The sequence below is a fragment of the Ranitomeya variabilis genome, chromosome 1 (assembly GCF_051348905.1).
Source record: "Ranitomeya variabilis isolate aRanVar5 chromosome 1, aRanVar5.hap1, whole genome shotgun sequence".
NCBI lineage: Eukaryota > Metazoa > Chordata > Amphibia > Anura > Dendrobatidae > Ranitomeya > Ranitomeya variabilis.
Window position 1 is genome coordinate 428088799 of NC_135232.1, and position 23184 is coordinate 428111982.

The 23184-nt window shown below is 44.2% G+C and overlaps 1 protein-coding gene across 1 annotated transcript in view; it reads right to left on the bottom strand.

Moving 5' to 3' along the window:
• Positions 1-23184, bottom strand: part of TEK (TEK receptor tyrosine kinase) — a 244804-nt gene that overhangs the window by 107549 nt on the left and 114071 nt on the right. Inside the window, exons 3-4 of the mRNA XM_077249274.1 lie at positions 4320-4430; positions 3880-4032 (exon numbers count right to left, since the gene is read on the bottom strand). Of these exons, the coding sequence (XP_077105389.1) occupies positions 3880-4032; positions 4320-4430 (264 nt within the window). The remainder of the gene's footprint in view (positions 1-3879; positions 4033-4319; positions 4431-23184) is intronic.

A 23184-nucleotide genomic window follows, 5' to 3' on the forward strand; every position in this document is an offset into this window, starting at 1 on the left:
TCGATCTGTTGCCCCCTTCATGCTGTCAGCCGGCGTTCTGTTTTCTCCTGCCAGCGCACTTGGCAGCATCAGCTTGCCTTGTGCACAGGATCGCGCTGCACTTCTAAAATCACTGCGGCCGCCACGCAGTAGACAGGATGAAGTTGATGGTCTGAACACCAGCGGCAGCTGTCATGGTAACATAGACACAGGGCAGGGGGAGAGGCGCGCTCTGCTCTTCTGTGCTGCTGGGACGGGACCCTGCCACTTACGGCAGCCGGGGGTCAGGAGTCAGGACATCAGAAGCCCACTTCCTCCTGTCCAGCCAGGCGGCAGGGACAGAAAGGATTTACGAGCTGCTGATAACTTTTCCCTGAGTGCATGGAGCTGAAGCACAGAAAGCCCGGAGTTGTACCTGGAACTAGCTAAGAGGCAAGCACTAATAGAATTAAGAAAAAAAGCTGTGTCTACTCTTCTTTCACGGCACTAGGTAAAAAAAACACCACTCCTGTGGTGAACTATACTCCCAGCATGCCATAGGAGCTGCTGTACATGCTGGGAGTTATAGTTCTCAAAAGCAGGGAAAAGGCTATGTGCACACGTAGTTTTGATGGCTGCGGATTTTTCCACAGCGGATTTCAGATGAAATCTGCAGGTAAAAGGCACTGCGTTTTACCTGCAGATTTACAGCGAACTTACCGCAGATTTTGTGCGGATTCCACCTGCGGTAAACCGCAGCAGATTCCGCACAAAGAGTTGACATGCTGTGGAATGTAACCTGCAGCGTTTCCGCGCGTTTTTTTCTGCAGCATAGGCACAGCGGATTGCGTTTTCCATAAGTTTACATTGTACTGTAAACGCATGGAAACCTGCTGCAGATCCGCAGCAAAATCCACAACGTGTGCACATAGCCTAATAGTCAACCATGGGACATAGATGGCACCTGTGGGATCTTAAAGGAAATCTGATGGCTGAGGGTATGTTTCCACTTGGCGTATTTGTTGTGGAGTTGATGCAGTGTCCTATCCGTAGCAGCCAGATGTTACAGCATAGTGGATGGGTTTATGAAATCCCATCTCCACTAAGCGTGCACTGACACCTCCACAACATCATCCCAGGTCCTTCGCACACAGCATCCCTGGGAACGGAAGGCGCCGCGTGCACTGTTGAGAGGCGGGAGGACTCCGGGGGACGCCGGAAGGTAAGTATATCAATATTTTTTATTTTAATTCTTTTTTTTTTTTTTACAGGGATATGGTGCTCAGTCCATGGGGGAGAGTCTCCTCTCCTCCACCCTGGGTACCAACCGCACATGATCCGCTTACTTCCCGTGTGGTGTGCACAGCCCCTTGCGGAAAGTAAGAGGATCAATGCACTCCTAGGTGTGCAGAATCCCTGCGATTCCGCAAAATAATGAACATGCTGCGTTTTTTTCCGGAATGCTTTTCCGCTCTGGAAAAAAAACGCAGCTTGCTCACAAAAATTGCGGAATGCATTCTAATTAATAGGATGCTTAATGTGAGCGTTTTTTCGCATTTTTATAGCGAAAAAACGTGAAAAATCCTGAACGTGTGCACTTAGCCTTAGTGTGTAACCACCGTACGACAAGTGGGCCTGTGTACCTTCAAATGCCAGGGCTGAATTTTTGTCCCAGTCCGGCCCTGCATGCATATTGTTGTTTTTACACCCAGAAATTTTTCAAAAAGTCTTCCACTGAAAAAAAAGACACAAGAAACTCCCCATACTGAATGAACAGCAAAGTGGAATTGCCATTAAATGAATTGAAAGAAATTTCCAAGAGGGTGTTTTGGTGAAGATTTGCTCAAAAAGAAACAAAAAAATGAGTGCAAATAAACCCTAATGATTCATTCACACATAGTTCTTTAGGCAGCATCTATTTTGAGTTGTGAAAAAACACCATAAGTTAATACATTTTTTACAAGTGTTTTTGAGCCATTTTATTCTATGCAAGTATAAAGGCCTATGGGAAAGTGCATGAAAACATCATACTGAAATCATGCTTCATTTGGGAAAATAGGACCCCCAAAAAATGCTATGCGTGAACCTTGAAATACTGGTGCATCTCACAAAATTAGAATATCATCATAAAGTTCATTTATTTTGGTTCTTACTTCACACTAGACCTTGGAAATCAAAGTCCCAAAGTCTGGGGGAACAGTGGAGAGACAGACAATCCAAGCTGCTTGAAGTCTAGTGTGAAGTTTCCACAATCATTGATAGTTTGGGGAGCTATGTCATCTTCTGGTGTAGGTCCACTGTGTTTTATCAAGACCAACGTCAGCGCAGCTGTCTGCAAGGAAATTTTAGAGCACTTCATGCTTCCCTCTGCCGACAAGCTTTTTGGAGATGGAAATTTAATTCTCCAGCAGGACTTGGCGCCTGTCCACACTGCTAAAAGCACCAATACCTGGTTTAAAAACAACAGTATCAGTGTGCTTGATTGGCCAGCAAACTCGCCTGACCTTAACCCACAGAGAATCTATGGGGTATTGTCAAGAGGAAGATGAGAGACCTGACTTTAACCCACAGAGAATCTATGGGGTATTGTCAAGAGGAAGATGAGAGACACCAGACCCCACAATGCAGACGAGCTGAAGGCTGTTATCAAAGCAACCTGGGCTTCCATAACACCTCAGCAGTGCCACAGGCTGGTCGCTTACATGCCACATTGATGAAGTAATTGATGCCAAAGGAGTCCCGACCAAGAATTGAGTCCATTTACTCAACATACATTTCAGTAGGCCTACAATTCGGATTTTAAAATAATTTTTTCAAGCTGATGTTATAAAGTATTCTAATTTACTGAGATAATGACTTTTGGGTTTTCACTGGCTGTAAGCCATAATTATCAACATTAACAGAAATAAACAGTTGAAATAGATCACTTTCTAATGACTCTATCTGATATGTGAGTTTCACTTTCTGCATTGAATAACTGAAATAAATTAACTTTTTGATGATATTCTAACTTTGTGAGACGCACCTGTATCTGCTGTTGCCTAAGAGTCTAATAGCCTAAGGAGATACAAAAACCAATATTGTCTCAAATCCACTGTACCTAGTGAGCACATCAGTTATGGACTGCGGTACTGATTTTCCTAAGTTGGGTGGACAACATAATGAATAGCTATCAATGTTTACTGGTCAGGGTCCATTAAAGTGAAATGATTAATTACAGCTTCTCTGGACTTCTAAGGTTGTAGAAGGTTCATGCAAACAACATAACTGGTGGACTAGGATGTTGAAGTTATAAATGGTGAAATTATTCATACTAATATGCCAAGTGAGGAGATAATACACACTTTCCTGATGGCCTAGGGTAGTTAAGGGGTTACTGTTAACTCTTTGGTTGGTAATTGCCTCAAACCTCAATGATCTAGAGCATAAAAAAGTTTTAGTCCAAAAGCCCTGTTGATTTTTGGTACAGAAAGGGTCAGTAACAACATCCCTGGTCTAGAGTGGTTAAGGAGTTATTATCAGTATATCTCATGGTCTAAGGTAGTGAAGCATTCCCATTTCTCTGAGAGAAAAAGACCTTGTTTTAAGCATCTCAGGTGGTCTTGGGAAGTTGACTGGTCTGTATGCTTGACTTGAGATGGTTAAATGTGTAAAAATAAAAAATCCTATGTGACATAAAAAAATCTCCCCACCTACAGCTCACCGAGAACTGGGGAATCATTACAGAATGGGGATAACTGATGTAAAAGTACAATATACTGCTTTATATTGATAGCTAAGGGGAAAAAATGCAGTGACAAGTCCTAATTAATATACAATCTCATCAATCTCATAAGACAAATTGGTGCATTTTTAATTTAGCAGTAGTTTAATTTATGCAAGAATTACTTCAGCAGTACATAAAATATTAGGTAAACTTACGTCTGACGATTAATCTGATAAAGGCAGTGTTAAAGTGATTGCCACCAATGTAGCGTACTAAGTAGGTACTTGCGTCACTGGGCTGAACATTTGCAAAAGAATATTCCAATAGAGGTGGCACTTCATGCTTTGGTACAGAATGAAGGAAGGAATCTAAAGATAAAGAAGATTATTATATAGCTAAGGATAAGTTTATTTAATAGAATGATAAAATGGCATGAAATTCAGATTCCCTTAATACCATAATTATCAAATTATTTTTCTTGCCACGGAACATCTCACATTTGTATAAATGTACCACATATGGAATGATATTTTCCAGTTTAAATTTTTTTTAAAATCCATTAAGAGCTAATTGTAGGCAGAACAGGGGCTGGGCTTACAATGAGTAATGGATTTATGGATGTACTACAAGGAAATGTGCCAGGTCCTGGACTCACTGTTCTTGTAGAATACAGCATCTTCATCCTTAGGAAACTTCTTCACAAAACTTACAGTGACATTGTCTCCTCTACTTGCAGTGACAGTCAATGAAATTGGATTAAAGGAAGCTGGAAAATCAGAAATCGATATTATTAATGAAAGTAAAAGTATGAAAATCACTGATAGCTGCACAAAACGTAATTAAACTACATTTATGCATCAATTACACAGGTCTGCAAAAAAATTTTTTTCAAGAGCTGTTTTGGTTATTCAACGTAATCTTTATGTTTTTAAGTGTGAATCCGAAAATGACCTCCGTTTTGTCAAAGGACATCACTTTTTCTGACAATTTAAGTAACTATGTTAAATAAGACTATACCTCAAAATAAATGAAAATAGACTCATAAAATTAATTTTTTATTACAAATGTTTCATGAAAATCATTTTTTATCTGCAATGAGCTCACTAACACACACTAAAATTGATTCTTCTTCCCTGTGGGGCTTCTCTTGGTACATTTACGCTTGTGAGTAGCACCTGGAATGTCTCTCTGAAGCATCCAACAGTAGTCTGCCATCATTGTAATGCTCCATCTTCCCTGGTATCTTCATTCCATCTCTTTAATGTCCTGGTGGAATCGTTCACCTTGCTATTCACTCACAGCTCCCAAATTTTCAGGAAAGTTGTCAAGGTGGGAATGGAGGAAATGCACTTTCAAACTCATCAGGCAACCTAAAGCTTGAAATGCTTTCAGCATTCGTCCGACGATATTTTTGTAGTCAGGGTCTTTGTTATTGCCTAAAAATTTCTCTACGACCTCTTTAAATGAAAACCACCCTTCTTTTTGAGGATGCGTCATGGTATTGATAAACTCTTGATCAGCTATAAGCCTTCTAATGTCTGGTCCAATGAACACACCTTCCTTCAATTTTTCCTCAGAGAGGCCTGGAAACTTGGTGACCAAGTATTTGAAGCATTCTCCATCTTTTGGAAGTGATTTTATGAATTGCTTCATCAATCCCAATTTTATGTGGAGAGGTGGTAGAAGAACTTTATGGGGAGGAACCAAAGTTTCTCAGAGGACTTTTTTTCACCAACTGTGAGCACCCTCGGCTGCCAATTCTTCTTGGTCCAGTGATTTTGTCGGTCTCGACTGTCCCATAGACACAGAAAACAAGGGTATTTGGTATACCCAGCTTGTTGCCCGAGCAGCATGCACAAGACTTTCAAATCCCCGCACACTTGCCAACCTTGGTCTTCATATTTAAGTTTACGAAGAACCAATTCCAAGTTCTCGTAGGTTTCCTTGAGGTGTACAGAATGACCTACAGGGATGGAAGCAAAAAAAACGCCATTGTGGAGTAAAACTGCTTTGAGACTTCTTTTTGAAGAATCTATAAAAAGACGCCATTGCCCTGAATCATATTGGATTTTGAATTGACCCATCAAACCTTCGACATCGATGCAATAAACCAACCTATCTTCCTGGGCAAAGTAAGGAACGAACTCGTTTTCACGATGTCTGAACCATGAAAAAGACACTCCTGGCAACAATAAATTCTTGCTTTTGAGCCTTGATCCGAGTAACTCAGTGGCATCTTTGGGAAGATTCAAGTCTCTTACCATTCATCTCCTCCTGGGAAAACAATTTTGGTCTTGTATCATCTTCAAAGTCAGAACTTGATTCATCATCTGGTTCAGGTATGACTCCACCTTCATTGGAGCTAATTATCTCTACCAAGGTAGCAGGGGCCTTGGGTACTAATATATCTGTGCCATGGGGGAAGGGATGAATTGCTGAGTGAATATTGGGGTATGAAATGGAAGGCTTCCATTTTGAATTATACCCTTTCACATCGCATGAACAAAAGTAACAATCGTCACTATGGTTCTTTTGCTCTCGCCATACCATAGGAATCCCATAACGGAAAGCTTTTTTCTTACCCTTGAACCAATTTCGGAGGTCCTCAACACACCGTTTGCACACTTTATGAGGCGCCCAAGCTTTATCTTGATCTCCAAGATTTAGTCCGAAATAAGCGAAGTATACTTTTTCCACAAAGTTTGTAATATTCAGCTGTTGCTTCAACACTGTATATTCACCACAAATGTAACAGAAACTGTCAGGCGAATTAATACACTTCCGCTGAGCCATAATGCTAATTTTGGGAAACACGGTTGAATATGACGAGCTAACACGGACTGAGATGAAAAAGTGTGAACAGGCGAGTACCAAGATAAAACAATTGAATCAAGCCCAGGCATGTCAGAGCCTGCTCGTTCCGCTTGCAACATGTTGATGCTGGTTTCATTAGCTCACTCTGAAAGTTCTCTTCTTTGAAAGTTATATTTTTTTGGCAATGTATATCTTCAATGCATTGATGTGAATTAATTAATAGTAATTTTGACTTTCAAAACCCTAAGATTTAAAAACAAATACCAAAAATTGAGAAAAATATACTAAATTTGAAGAGAATTTTGCATTTTGTGGCAAATCCTGACGTCCAGGATTTTTTTCAATATTTTTTTCGTTTTCAGCACACCAAAATACATGGAAATTAGATGAAAATAATCAAACAGCTTTTTAGTCGCAGACCTGTGTTATCTTTTATATATATTATTCACAACTTACTGTATAAAAAAGCAGCCAGAGAACTACACTTTACCTGCACCTGTTCTAGCTGTCAAAGGGTAAAAAGCAAATGTAAAGAATACCGTATTTTTCGGACTATAAGACGCACTTTTTTTCCTCCAAATTTGGGAGGAAAGTGTGGGTGCGTCTTATAGTACGGATATAGCATGTGAGGAGGGGGGCAGCAGCGAGTGGGATCGCACTGTTATCCCACTTCAGGATGTCCCCGCTGCCCGGAATCAGCTGCTGGGGAAAGCACATGGCCCCGCTGATTAAGTGCAGTGAATATTTATTAGCTGCTCCCCGCCCACCAATCAGCTGAGCGGTGAGCCGGAGCAGCAAATGAATGCTGCACTTAAGCAGGGACACACAGTTTCCCCAGCACTGATTCTGGGGAGAATCTGTGTGTCCGGGGGAGGAGAAGGCAGCAGCAGCAGGGGCCAGGAGATCGCTGTCTACCTGCCTGTGCTGGACGCTGAGCTGTCTGGTGCACAGGGAGGACCTGTGTGATGTCAGAAGTGGGCGGGCTGGAGCATCACATGGCAGCTCAGAGCCCTCCCTCTTCTGACATCATCACAGGTCCTTCAGACTCCCACCTAGAATCTGCAGCTTCCTCTTATGTCCTGCACTGTGGAAAGGCAACAACAACAGGGAGGGCTCTGTGTGTGTGCAGCCATGGGATGCTCCAGCTTTTACCTCACAACAGTGTGGCTGGCTGCCACAATTAAGAGGTCAGTCTTTACAAAACACAATAAAGCACTCTGCCACTCCTTTGGTGAACTATAACTCCCAGCATGTCATAGGATCTGCAGGACATGCTGGGAGTTATAGTTCTCCCATGGGATTTTAAAGCAGCACTCCAGTGTTATTTTGCAGTGCTGGAGTGGTGCTTTCACTATAAGCCCTGTGCCCCCATTCTTAGGGCTCATTTCCACATGCGAGGCACACGTCCGTATCTCGCATGTGGAAACCAAGCTGTGGAGCCGGCACTCCAGAGCGGAGCGTGCGGCCGCATAGGAACACATGGAGCTGCACAGCTCCGCTCCAAAGTGCCGGCGCCAGAGCTTGGTGTCCACATGCGAGATACGGACGTGTGCCTCGCATGTGGAAATGAGCCCTTATACTCACCCTCCAGCGTCTTCATATCGTACTTCACAGACACCACACTGGTCCCGCAGCTTCCAACATAATAACATACTATTATATATAATAACACCACATATAATAGTATGTTATTTATGTTATTAAATATTTTACCACATTTTTTTTGCTTCAAATATTTTTTTCCCTATTTTCCACCTCTAAAACCTGGGTGCGCCTTATAGTCCGGTGCATCTTATAGTCCGAAAAATACGGTACTTCTTGTTTTGTAAAACATTTAGTACATCATAGACACTTGTCACAATTCTTATTAGTTGGGTTTCAGAAGCAGATTCTTCTAATTGCGAGAACTAAGGATATCTTATAATTTTGCCCAGCATGTAAGGAGAATGTATTTAAATTTGGTTGGTAGATATTTTCAAATTCTAAGACTCTCTGAGAACAGTTGTACTGGAGGCACAAACATTTTTACTGTTTTCTTTATATATAATGTGCAGCAGGGTGTGCCTGTTTTGTGGCAGCTGAAATATGTTGGCGTTGATGGTCAGAAAAGTGGCTACAGAGCAATGAAGTCTCTAGGAAAAAATGGAGCACTACTCCTACTTTCTAGGATTGATTGCTCTCAGATCAATCTTTTTTCAACTGGCTAACATGGCACCAAAACTTTTTTTTTTTACTTTACTGGGAGAGACAGAGAGGTTGTAAACCAAGATCTATGCTCTGTTCCAATGGAGAGGAGTTCATTTTCCTGAAGGGCTACATGAGAGGCCATGACTGTTGTGGAGGGCCAAACCAATAGACAGATATTAATTATGCTCAATATTAATATTAACATATTCATTATAATTATTTATTTTAATATTAATTGTATCATTTAATATTGAGCAGAATTAAGTATGCTGACATCCCCCTATATAGTGTATGAGCCCACACACATACCCTCTATATACCATCTGATCCCACACGCAGTCCACTATATATGATAAGAGCCCCCACATAGCCTCCTATATACAGTATGAGCCCCCACATAGCCTCCTATATACAGTGTGAGTTCCCACATAGACTCCTATATACAGTGTAAGCCTCCACACAGCTTCCTATATGTAGTGTAAGCTCCCAGATAGCCTCCTATATATGGTTTGAGTGCCACATAGCCTTCTACATACAGCATGAGCCCTCACATAGCTTCACAATATACAACGTGAGCCCCCACATAACCTCACTATATACAGTGTGAGCCCCCTCATAGTTTTGCTATATACAGCATGAACCCTTACATAGCCTCACTATATACAGTGTGAGCCCCACATAGTCTCCATATATACAATGTGAGCCCTACATAGCTTTCATATATAAAGTGTGAGCCCCACATATCCTCCTATATACAGTGTGAGCCCCCACATAGCCTCTCTATATACAATGAGCCCCCACATAGCCTTTCTATATACAATATGAGCCTCAAAATAGCGTCCCCATATACAATATGAGCCCGCAAAAAGCCTCCAATATACAGTATGAGCCCCCACATAGCCTCCTATATACAGTAGGAGCCCCCCATAGTCTCCAATATACAGTGTGAGCTCCACATAGCCTCCATATATACAGTGTGAATCCTACATAGCCTCCAAACATACAGCTCTGGCAAAAATTAAGAGACCACGGCAACATTTTCAGTTTGTCTGATTGTTCTCTTTATAGGTACATTTTTGAGTAAAATGCACATTCTTCTTTTATTCTATAAACTACTGACAACATGTCTCCGAAGTTCCAAACAATAAATTTTGTATTTATTTTCTGAAAATGAGAAATGGTCAAAATAATAAAAAAATGCATTGCTTGCAGACCTCAAATAATGCAAAAAAACAAGTTCATAATCATTTAGAAACAACAATACTAATTGTAACAACTCTGCCAGCATCACTGCATGGCCTCCCATCCCTCACACACCATCTTACCCACTGCCCCAGGTCATGTTGTGGTCTCTGTCTGCTGCCGGCTCCATGCTCTGTGTCTCTTGCTTTCTGCCTGCTCTCTGCATCCTTCCTGGCTGTGTGCATAGGGGGCGGCCCTAGACCTCTCTGGTTCTTATAGAATCAGGGATCACCTGTCTAATGTGTTCCTGACCAATTACCAAGAGGCGTCCAGTATTTAAGGCAGCTCCATTCTGTGGACTGGGCATGTGCAATGTCTAAACTCAGTTAGTGTTTTGCTTCTGAGCTGCCAGGCCTTGCTCTGTGTTCCTCCTTCTCTGGAGGTTCTCCAGACCTGGTCCATGGCCTCTGGAAGGTGGCTGGGGCTCCATGCAGACAAATGGCATCCTGGTGTATTGGAAACAACCATTAGGTGTAAAGAAGGCTGTCTTCTGATTGGCTGTTTGGGACATAGGGGTTTGCCAGTACCCTTTCGATAGGTCAATAGTGGTGATGTACCTTGCTGACCCTAGCCTCTCAATGAGCTCATTGACCCAGGGCATCGGATACGCATCGAACTTGGATACCTCATTCAGCTTACTATAATCATGACAAAGCCACCATTCTCCATCTGACTTTGGCACAGGGACAATGGGACTGGACCAGCCACTCTTTGACTCTTCAATGATGCCCAATGTTATGATCTGGTGACCTTGAAGCTGCATGAAAACTTTCTCTGGAGTCGGTGGAACCTGTACTGACCACAAATCCTGAACTAACACCGCAACTAGAAGTAGCCGTGGGGTGTGCCTAATAAACCCTAGACACCTCGACACAGCCGGAGGACTAAATACCCCTATAGATGGAAATAGGAATGCTATCTTGCCTCAGAGCAGACCCCCAAAGGATAGGCAGCCCCCCACGAATAATGACTGTGAGTAGGAGAAGAATAGACACACGCAGGTAGAAAACAGGATTTAGCAAAAGAGGCCACTCTAGCTAAATAGGAAAGGATAGGACAGATTACTAGGCGGTCAGTATTAAAACCCTTCCAAAAATATCCACAACAGATAATACAAAAAGTTCCACAATCTAACTAAAGACATGGAATGTATATCTGCCACTCCAGTGAATCCAACAAGACTGAGAAAATACTGACACAATCTAAGCTGGACAAGAAAACACAAAGAATAGCATTGAATTGTGAAGCACACAGCATGTGTGCCACAGGAAAAAAAAACAGACACTTATCTTTGCTGATTTGGCAGAAAGGCAGGAGGAACCAGGCAGAGGTTCAACACCTCCCAACAACAATTGACAACTGGCAAGGAGTAATGAATCCTGCACACCTAAATACCCCAGTCAGAACTGCAATCAGCAGACACACCTGACCAGGACTGCAACCCAGGGACAACTGCATTACCACCTACTACCACCGGAGGGAACCCAAAAGCAGAATTCACAACAGTACCCTCCCCTTGAGGAGGGGTCACCGAACCCTCACCAGCGCCCCCAGGCCGATCAGGACGAGCCAGATGAAAGGCACGGACCAGATCAGCAGCATGGACATCAGAAGCAAAAACCCAAGAATTATCCTCCTGGCCATAACCCTTCCATTTGACAAGGTACTGAAGCCTCCGCCTCGAAAAACGAGAATCCAAAATCTTCTCAACCACATACTCCAACTCCCCATCAACCAAAACAGGGGCCGGAGGATCAATAGAGGGAACAACGGGCACCACATATTTCCGCAATAAAGATCTATGGAAGACATTATGGATAGCAAAAGAGGCCGGAAGCGCCAATCGAAAAGACACCGGATTAATAATCTCAGAAATCCTATAAGGACCAATAAACTGAGGCTTAAACTTAGGGGAAGAGACCTTCATAGCAACATGACGGGAAGACAACCAAACCAAATCCTCAACCCGAAGCCGGGAACCAACACACCGACGACGGTTAGCAAAACGTTGAGCCTCCTCCTGAGACAACACCAAATTGTCCACCACATGAGCCCAAATCTGCTGCAACCTGTCAACCACAGAATCCACACCAGGACAGTCAGAAGGCTCAACCTGCCCAGAAGAAAAACGAGGATGAAAACCAAAATTACAAAAAAAACGGCGAAACCAAAGTAGCCGAACTAGCCCGATTATTAAGGGCAAACTCGGCCAATGGCAAAAAGGCCACCCAATCATCCTGATCGGCAGACACAAAGCATCTCAAATAAGTCTCCAAAGTCTGATTAGTTCGCTCGGTCTGGCCATTTGTCTGAGGATGAAATGCAGAAGAAAAAGACAAATCAATGCCCAGCCTAGCACAAAAGGCCCGCCAAAACCTAGAAACAAACTGGGAACCTCTGTCGGACACAATATTCTCCGGAATACCATGCAAACGAACCACATGCTGAAAAAACAACGGAACCAACTCTGAAGAGGAAGGCAATTTAGGCAAAGGCACCAAATGAACCATCTTAGAAAACCGGTCACAAACAACCCAGATAACCGACATCCTCTGGGAAACTGGAAGATCAGAAATAAAATCCATAGAAATATGCGTCCAGGGCCTCTCAGGGACCGGCAATGGCAAAAGTAACCCACTAGCACGGGAACAACAAGGCTTGGCCCGCGCACAAGTCCCACAGGACAGCACAAAAGAATGCACATCACGTGACAACGAAGGACACCAAAAGGACCTACCAACCAAATCTCTGGTACCAAAAATACCAGGATGACCAGCCAACACAGAACAGTGAACCTCAGAAATCACTCTACTAGTCCATCTGTCAGGAACAAACAATTTCCCCACAGGATAGCGGTCAGGCCTGAAATTCCTGAAGAACCCACCGTAAATCAGGGGAAATGGCAGAAAGAACCACCCCTTCTTTCAGAATGCCGACCGGTTCAAGGACCTCAGGAGAATCAGGCAAAAAACTCCTAGAAAGGGCATCAGCCTTAATATTCTTAGAACCCGGAAGATACGAAACCACAAAATCAAAACGGGAAAAAAAACAAGGACCATCGAGCCTGTCTAGGACTCAGCCGTTTGGCAGACTCGAGGTAAATCAAATTCTTATGATCGGTCAGGACCACAATACGGTGCTTAGCTCCCTCAAGCCAATGTCGCCACTCCTCAAACGCCCACTTCATAGCCAACAACTCCCGATTGCCGACATCATAATTGCGTTCAGCAGGCGAAAACTTACGGAAGAAGAAGGCACACGGTTTCATCAAAGAACCAACAGAATCCCTCTGAGACAAAACGGCCCCTGCCCCAATATCAGAAGCATCAATTTCAACCTGAAACGGAAGAGAAACATCTGGTTGGCGCAACACCGGAGCAGAAGTAAATCGGCGTTTAAGCTCCTGAAAGGCAGAGAAAGCCGCAGAGGACCAATTCGCCACATCAGCGCCTTTTTTCGTCAAATCAGTCAAGGGTTTAACCACGCTGGAGAAGTTAGCAATGAACCGGCGATAAAAATTTGCAAAACCCAAAAATTTCTGAAGGCTCTTCACGGATGTGGGTTGAATCCAATCATGAATGGCCTGAACCTTAACCGGATCCATCTCCATAGATGAGGGAGAAAAAATAAAGCCCAAAAAAGAAACCTTCTGCACCCCAAAGAGACACTTAGACCCCTTCACAAACAAAGCATTGTCACGAAGGATTTGAAATACCATCCTGACCTGTTCCACATGAGACTTCCAATCATCGGAAAAAATCAAAATATCGTCCAAATATACAATCAAGAATTTATCAATATAAGTCCGGAAGATATCATGCATGAAAGATTGAAAAACAGATGGAGCGTTAGTGAGCCCGAATGGCATCACAAGGTATTCAAAATGGCCTTCGGGCGTATTAAACGCAGTTTTCCATTCATCACCCTGCTTAATAGGAACAAGATTATATGCCCCCCGAAGGTCAATCTTCGTAAACCAACTAGCCCCCTTAATCCTAGCAAACAAATCGGAAAGCAAAGGTAAAGGGTATTGAAACTTGACCGTGATCTTATTCAAGAGGCGATAATCAATACAAGGTCTCAAGGAGCCATCCTTCTTAGCAACAAAAAAAAAACCTGCTCCCAACGGTGAAGAAGATGGCCAAATATGCCCTTTTCTCCAAAGACTCCTTAACATAACTCTGCATGGCGGTATGTTCAGGCACAGACAGGTTGAAAAGTCAGCCCTTAGGAAACTTACTGCCTGGAATCAAGTCAATAGCACAATCACAGTCCCTATGTGGAGGAAGGGAACTGGACTTGGGCTCATCGAATACATCCTGAAAATCAGACAAAAACTCTGGAATTTCAGAAGAGGAAGAAGAGGAGATTGACATCAAAGGAACATCATTATGAACCCCCTGACAACCCCAACTAGTCACAGACATAGATTTCCAATCCAACCCAGGATTATGTACCTGCAACCACGGGAAACCCAGCACGATAACATCATGCAAATTATGCAACACCAGAAATCGACAATCTTCCTGATGGGCTGGCGCCATGTGCATGGTCACCTGTGTCCAAAACTGGGGCTTATTTTTAGCCAAAGGTGTAGCATCAATCCCCCTTAAAGGAATAGGGTTCTGCAAAGGCTGCAAGGGAAAACCACAACGCCTGGCAAACTCAAAATCCATTAAGTTCAAGGCGGCGCCTGAATCCACAAACGCCATGACCGAAAATGATGACAATGAGCAGATCAATGACACCGATAACAGAAATTTAGGTTGTACAGTACTGATAGTAAATGAACTAGCGATCCTTTTTGTCCGCTTAGGGCAGACTGAAATGACATGAGAAGCATCGCCACAATAATAACACAACCTATTCTGACATCTGAATCCTTGTCGTTCCGTTCTAGACAAAATCCTATCACACTGCATTGGCTCAGGACTTTGCTCTAAGGACGACGCCACAGCGCGCACAGTTTGACGCTCCCGCAAGCGCCGATCAATCTGAATGGCCAGAGACATAGAATCACTCAGATCGGAAGGCGTGGGAAACCCCACCATAATATCTTTAACGGATTCAGAAAGACCCTTTCTGAAAATTGCCGCCAAAGCATCATCATTCCATTTAGTCAACACAGATCATTTTCTAAATTTCTGACAATACCATTCTGCCGCCTCTTGACCCTGAAACAGGGCCAACAAGGTTTTCTCTGCTTGATCCACGGAATTCGGTTCATCATATAATAATCCTAAAGCCTGAAAAAAGGAATCTACATTAAGCAAGGCCGGATTCCCAGATTCCAGGGAAAATGCCCAATCCTGTGGATCGCCACGCAGCAGGGAGATGACAATTTTAACCTGCTGAATGGAATCACCGGAGGATCGCGGTCTCAGAGCAAAAAACAGTTTACAATTGTTTTTAAAACCCAAAAATTTGGACCTATCTCCAAAAAACAAATCAGGAGTAGGAATCTTCGGCTCTAAAGCAGGAGTCTGAACAATATAATCAGAAATACCCTGTACCCTAGCAGCAAGCTGGTCTACACGAGAAGCTAATTCCTGAACATCCATGCTGGCACAAGACTCCTCAGCCACCCATAAATAAAGAGGGAAGAGAAGACAAAACAGACTGCAGAAAAAAAAATGGCTCAACACCTTTCTTCCCTTCTTCTGGGATGCATTTAACTCATTATGGGCCAGTTGTACTGTTATGATCTGGTGACCTTGGAGCCGCATGAAAACTTTCTCTGGAGTCGGTGGAACCTGTACTGACCGCAAATCCTGAACTAACACCGCAACTAGAAGTAGCCGTGGGGTGTGTCTAACAAACCCTAGACACCTCGACACAGCCGGAGGACTAAATACCCCTATAGATGGAAATAGGAATGCTATCTTGCCTCAGAGCAGACCCCCAAAGGATAGGCAGCCCCCCACGAATAATGACTGTGAGTAGGAGAAGAATAGACACACGCAGGTAGAAAACAGGATTTAGCAAAAGAGGCCACTCTAGCTAAATAGGAAAGGATAGGACAGATTACTAGGCGGTCAGTATTAAAACCCTTCCAAAAATATCCACAACAGATAATACAAAAAGTTCTACAATCTAACTAAAGACATGGAATGTATATCTGCCACTCCAGAGAATCCAACAAGACTGAGAAAATACTGACACAATCTAAGCTGGACAAGAAAACACAAAGAATAGCATTGAATTGTGAAGCACACAGCATGTGTGCCACAGGAAAAAAAAAACAGACACTTATCTTTGCTGATTTGGCAGAAAGGCAGGAGGAACCAGGCAACACCTCCCAACAACAATTGACAACTGGCAAGGACTAATGAATCCTGCACACCTAAATACCCCAGTCAGAACTGCAATCAGCAGACACACCTGACCAGGACTGCAACCCAGGGACAACTGCATTACCACCTACTACCACCGGAGGGAACCCAAAAGCAGAATTCACAACAGCTAAAGCTCAGCATTCTCCTCAGCTCCTTCAAAAACACATTGCGGCAGGCTTCGGGGATTAAGTATGGCTTAAGGTTTAACCACACATGTGGCATGGAGCTTCCACCAGCCCTTATCTCACCATAGGGTTTGAGCAGGTTACTGTGCTAAATACTATAAGGTTTTCTTCTCCCAGGCGCATGGACCATATAGTTAACTTCACTCAGTTTCTCGACCACTTCAGATGGCCCTTTTCACTTTCAGAAATGTACTTTTCACTGTGGGAATCAGCATTATGACTCGATCTCCAGGGCTTAACTTTCTCAGTCTTATATACCCTTGACTGGGCCTCTTGCGCCTGAAGGAGTCTCTCTCTCTCACAATCTGGGCCACATGCTTGAAGATGTGTCATGATTCTCAATGGCGAGAGAACATAGCCCAGCATATATGAGAACTAGCTCTTGGAAGATGGAAACTATACTGACCATGAACTAAACCTGCCGCACAACTAGAAGTGGCCGGGTAGCATGCCTACGTTTTTTTATCCCTAGATGCCCAGCGCCAGCCAGAGAACTACCTAATCCTAGCAGAGGAAAAGACAGTCCTGGCTCACCTCTAGAGAAATTTTCCCAAAAGGCAGACAGAGGCCCCCACATATATTGGCGGTGATTTTAGATGAAATGACAAACGTAGTATGAAAATAGGTTTAGCAAAATCGAGGTCCGCTTACTAGATAGCATGAAGACAGAAAGGGCACTTTCATGGTCAGCAGAAAACCCTATCAAAACACCATCCAGAAATTACTTTAAGACTCTAGCATTAACTCATAACACCAGAGTGGCAATTTCCGCTCACAAGAGCTTTCCAGACACAGTAACGAAACAGCAGCTGTGAACAGGAACAAAATGCAAAAACACACAAGGACAAAAGTCCAACTTAGCTGGGAGTTGTCTAGTAGCAGGAACATGCACAGAAAAGCTACTGATTACATTGTTGACCGGCATGAAACTGACAGAGGAGCAAGGTTATATAGCGACTCCCACATCCTGATAGGAGCAGGTGAACAGAGGGGATGATGCACACAAGTTAAATTCCACAAGTGGCCACCGGGGGAGCCCAGAATCCAATTTCACAACAGTACCCCCCCCTCAAGGAGGGGGCACCGAACCCTCACCAGAACCACCAGGGCGATCAGGATGAGCCCTATGAAAGGCACGGACAAGATCGGAGGCATGAACATCAGAGGCAGTGACCCAAGAATTATCCTCCTGACCGTATCCCTTCCATTTGACCAGATACTGGAGTTTCCGTCTGGAAACACGAGAGTCCAAGATCTTTTCCACAACGTACTCCAACTCACCCTCAACCAACACCGGAGCAGGAGGCTCAACGGAAGGCACAGCTGGTACCTCATACCTGCGCAACAATGACCGATGAAAAACATTATGAATCGAAAAGGATGCAGGGAGGTCCAAACGGAAGGACACAGGGTTAAGAATCTCCAATATCTTGTACGGGCCGATGAACCGAGGCTTAAACTTAGGCGAAGAAACCCTCATAGGGACAAAACGAGAAGACAACCACACCAAGTCCCCAACACAAAGCCGAGGACCAACGCGACGACGGCGGTTGGCAAAAAGCTGAGTCTTCTCCTGGGACAACTTCAAATTGTCCACCACCTGCCCCCAAATCTGATGCAACCTCTCCACCACAGCATCCACTCCAGGACAATCCGAAGATTCCACTTGACCGGAGGAAAATCGAGGATGAAACCCCGAATTACAGAAAAACGGGGACACCAAGGTGGCAGAGCTGGCCCGATTATTGAGGGCGAACTCCGCCAAAGGCAAAAAAGCAACCCAATCATCCTGATCCGCAGACACAAAACACCTCAAATATGTCTCCAAGGTCTGATTAGTCCGCTCGGTCTGGCCATTAGTCTGAGGATGGAAAGCAGACGAAAAAGACAAATCTATGCCCATCCTAGCACAGAATGCCCGCCAAAATCTAGACACGAATTGGGTCCCTCTGTCAGAAACGATATTCTCCGGAATACTATGCAAACAAACAACACTTTGAAAAAACAGAGGAACCAACTCGGAAGAAGAAGGCAACTTAGGCAAGGGAACCAGATGGACCATCTTAGAGAAACGGTCACACACCACCCAGATGACAGACATCTTCTGAGAAACAGGCAGATCCGAAATAAAATCCATCGAGATGTGCGTCCAAGGCCTCTTCAGGATAGGCAAGGGTAACAACAATCCACTAGCCCGAGAACAACAAGGCTTGGCCCGAGCACAAACGTCACAAGACTGCACAAAGCCTCGCACATCTCGTGACAGGGAAGGCCACCAGAAGGACCTTGCCACCAAATCCCTGGTACCAAAGATTCCAGGATGACCTGCCAACGCAGAAGAATGAACCTCAGAGATGACTCTACTGGTCCAATCATCAGGAACAAACAGTCTACCAGGTGGGCAACGATCAGGTCTATCCGCCTGAAACTCCTGCAAGGCCCGCCGCAGGTCTGGAGAAACGGCAGACAATATCACTCCATCTTTAAGTATACCTGTGGGCTCAGAATTACCAGGGGAGTCAGGCTCAAAACTCCTAGAAAGGGCATCCGCCTTAACATTCTTAGAACCCGGTAGGTAAGACACCACAAAATTAAACCGAGAGAAAAACAACGACCAGCGCGCTTGTCTAGGATTCAGGCGCCTGGCAGACTCAAGGTAAATTAAATTTTTGTGGTCAGTCAATACCACCACCTGATGTCTGGCCCCCTCAAGCCAGTGACGCCACTCCTCAAAAGCCCACTTCATGGCCAAAAGCTCCCGATTCCCAATATCATAATTCCGCTCGGCGGGCGAAAATTTACGGGAAAAAAAAGCACAAGGTCTCATCACGGAGCAGTCGGAACTTCTCTGCGACAACACCGCCCCAGCTCCGATTTCAGAAGCATCGACCTCAACCTGAAAAGGAAGAGCAACATCAGGCTGACGCAACACTGGGGCGGAAGAAAAGCGGCGCTTGAGCTCCCGAAAGGCCTCCACAGCATCAGGGGACCAATCAGCAACATCAGCACCCTTCTTAGTCAAATCAGTCAATGGTTTTACAACATCAGAAAAACCAGCAATAAATCGACGATAAAAGTTAGCAAAGCCCAAAAATTTCTGAAGACTCTTAAGAGAAGAGGGTTGCGTCCAATCACCAATAGCCTGAACCTTGACAGGATCCATCTCGATGGAAGAGGGGGAAAAAATGTATCCCAAGAAGGAAATCTTCTGAACCCCAAAAACACACTTAGAACCCTTCACACACAAGGAATTAGACCGCAAAACCTGAAAAACCCTCCTGACCTGCTGGACATGAGAGTCCCAGTCATCCGAAAAAATCAGAATATCATCCAGATACACAATCATAAATTTATCCAAATAATCGCGGAAAATGTCATGCATAAAGGACTGGAAGACTGAAGGGGCATTTGAAAGACCAAAAGGCATCACCAAATACTCAAAATGGCCCTCGGGCGTATTAAATGCGGTTTTCCACTCATCCCCCTGCTTGATTCGCACCAAATTATACGCCCCACGGAGATCAATCTTAGAGAACCACTTGGCCCCCTTTATACGAGCAAACAAATCAGTAAGCAGTGGTAACGGATATTGATATTTAACCGTGATTTTATTCAAAAGTCGATAATCAATACACGGCCTCAAAGAGCCGTCTTTCTTAGACACAAAGAAAAAACCGGCTCCTAAGGGAGATGACGAAGGACGAATATGTCCCTTTTCCAAGGACTCCTTTATATATTCTCGCATAGCAGCGTGTTCAGGCACAGACAGATTAAATAAACGACCCGTAGGGTATTTACTACCCGGGATCAAGTCTATGGCACAATCGCACTCCCGGTGCGGAGGCAGTGAACCAACCTTGGGTTCTTCAAAAACGTCACGAAAGTCAGACAAGAATTCAGGAATCTCAGAGGGAATAGATGATGAAATGGAAACCAAAGGTACGTCCCCATGAGTTCCTTTACATCCCCAGCTTAACACAGACATAGCTCTCCAGTCGAGGACTGGGTTATGAGATTGCAGCCATGGCAATCCCAGCACCAAAACATCATGTAGATTATACAGCACCAGAAAGCGAATAACCTCCTGGTGATCCGGATTAACACGCATAGTCACTTGTGTCCAGTATTGTGGTTTATTACTAGCCAATGGGGTGGAGTCAATCCCTTTCAGAGGTATCGGAGCCTCCAATGGCTCCAAATCATACCCACAGCGTTTGGCAAAGGACCAATCCATAAGACTCAAAGCAGCGCCAGAGTCGACATAGGCGTCCGCGGTAATAGATGACAAAGAACAAATCAGGGTCACAGATAGAATAAACTTAGACTGTAAAGTGCTAATTGAAACAGACTTGTCAGGCTTCTTAGTACGCTTAAAGCATGCTGATATAACATGAGTTGAATCACCACAATAGAAGCACAACCCATTTTTTCGTCTAAAATTCTGCCGCTCGCTTCTGGACAGAATTCTATCACATTGCATATTTTCTGGCGTTTTCTCAGTAGACACCGCCAAATGGTGCACAGGTTTGCGCTCCCGCAGACGCCTATCGATCTGAATAGCCATCGTCATGGACTCATTCAGACTCGCAGGCACAGGGAACCCCACCATAACATCCTTAATGGCATCAGAGAGACCTTCTCTGAAAATCGCCGCCAGGGCGCACTCATTCCACTGAGTAAGCACAGACCATTTGCGGAATTTTTGGCAGTATATTTCAGCTTCATCTTGCCCCTGAGACAAGGACATCAAGGCCTTTTCCGCCTGAAGCTCTAAATGAGGTTCCTCATAAAGCAACCCCAAGGCCAGAAAAAACGCATCCACATTGAGCAACGCAGGATCCCCTGGTGCCAATGCAAAAGCCCAGTCTTGAGGGTCGCCCCGGAGCAAGGAAATTACAATCCTGACCTGCTGTGCAGGGTCTCCGGCAGAGCGAGACTTCAGGGACAAAAACAATTTGCAATTATTTTTAAAATTTTGAAAGTGAGATCTATTCCCCGAGAAGAATTCAGGCAAAGGAATTCTAGGCTCAGACATAGGTGCATGAACAACAAAATCTTGCAAATTTTGTACCTTTGTGGCGAGATTATTCAAACCTGTAGCTACACTCTGAAGATCCATTTGAAACAGGTGAACACAGAGCCATTCAAGGATTAGAAGGAGAGGAAGAGAGGAAGGCTGCAGTATAGGCAGACTAGCAAGTGATTCAATTAAGAGCACACTCAGAACTAGAGGGAAAAAAAAAAAAAAAAAATTGTAGCAGACTTCTTTTTTCTCTCCTTTCTCAGCCAGTAATTTAACCCTTTTTGGGGCCGGTCAAACTGTCATGATTCTCAATGGCGAGAGAACATAGCCCAGCATATATGAGAACTAGCTCTTGGAAGATGGAAACTATACTGACCATGAACTAAACCTGCCGCACAACTAGAAGTGGCCGGGTAGCATGCCTACGTTTTTTTATCCCTAGATGCCCAGCGCCAGCCGGAGAACTACCTAATCCTAGCAGAGGAAAAGACAGTCCTGGCTCACCTCTAGAGAAATTTTCCCAAAAGGCAGACAGAGGCCCCCACATATATTGGCGGTGATTTTAGATGAAATGACAAACGTAGTATGAAAATAGGTTTAGCAAAATCGAGGTCCGCTTACTAGATAGCATGAAGACAGAAAGGGCACTTTCATGGTCAGCAGAAAACCCTATCAAAACACCATCCAGAAATTACTTTAAGACTCTAGCATTAACTCATAACACCAGAGTGGCAATTTCCGCTCACAAGAGCTTTCCAGACACAGTAACGAAACAGCAGCTGTGAACAGGAACAAAATGCAAAAACACACAAGGACAAAAGTCCAACTTAGCTGGGAGTTGTCTAGTAGCAGGAACATGCACAGAAAGGCTACTGATTACATTGTTGACCGGCATGAAACTGACAGAGGAGCAAGGTTATATAGCGACTCCCACATCCTGATAGGAGCAGGTGAACAGAGGGGATGATGCACACAAGTTAAATTCCACAAGTGGCCACCGGGGGAGCCCAGAATCCAATTTCACAACAAAGATGCTCCATTGGGGTGTAACTTCTCCTTCCCAGGTCTCCTTTGTAACATCCAGGAGACCTTTAAAATGTTGGCCATACAACAGCTCAAATGGAGAGAACCACATTGAGGCCTGTGGAACTTGCCTAATGGAAAAACATCAGATACAGAGTAGGCAGTCCCAGGCTCGTCCATGCATGGCCTTCAGGGTTTTATTAAACCTCTCACCGAGGCCATCCATTTGCGGATGGTACACTGATGTCCTGAGTTGAACAATCTGGAGGCCCCTTCACATCTCTCATCATTTTCGACTTGAATGGTGTTGCTTGGTCCATTAGGCTCTCCATTGGTAGTCCAGTCCAGGAAAAAATATGAAACAATTCTTGGGCTATACTTCTGGTGGAGAAGTTTCATCAGGGTACTGCCTTCAGGTACTGTGTCACCTAGTCCAGGACCACCAAGATATATTGATACCCTCGGGCAGACTTTACCAAAGGTCCAACTAGATCCATGGCAATGCAGTCAAACGGGACCTGTATAATGGGTAATAGCACTAGGAGACTACAGAAATGAGAGACTGATGCTGTTAACTTGCAAGTGGTACGGAATGTATGACAGTTTGAAATCTCTCTGTGACATCTGAACCAGTAGACCTTCGAAGGATACGCTCTTCGGTTTTGTCTACGCCCAGATAACCACCCAAGACATGAGAGTGGGCCCTGTCTA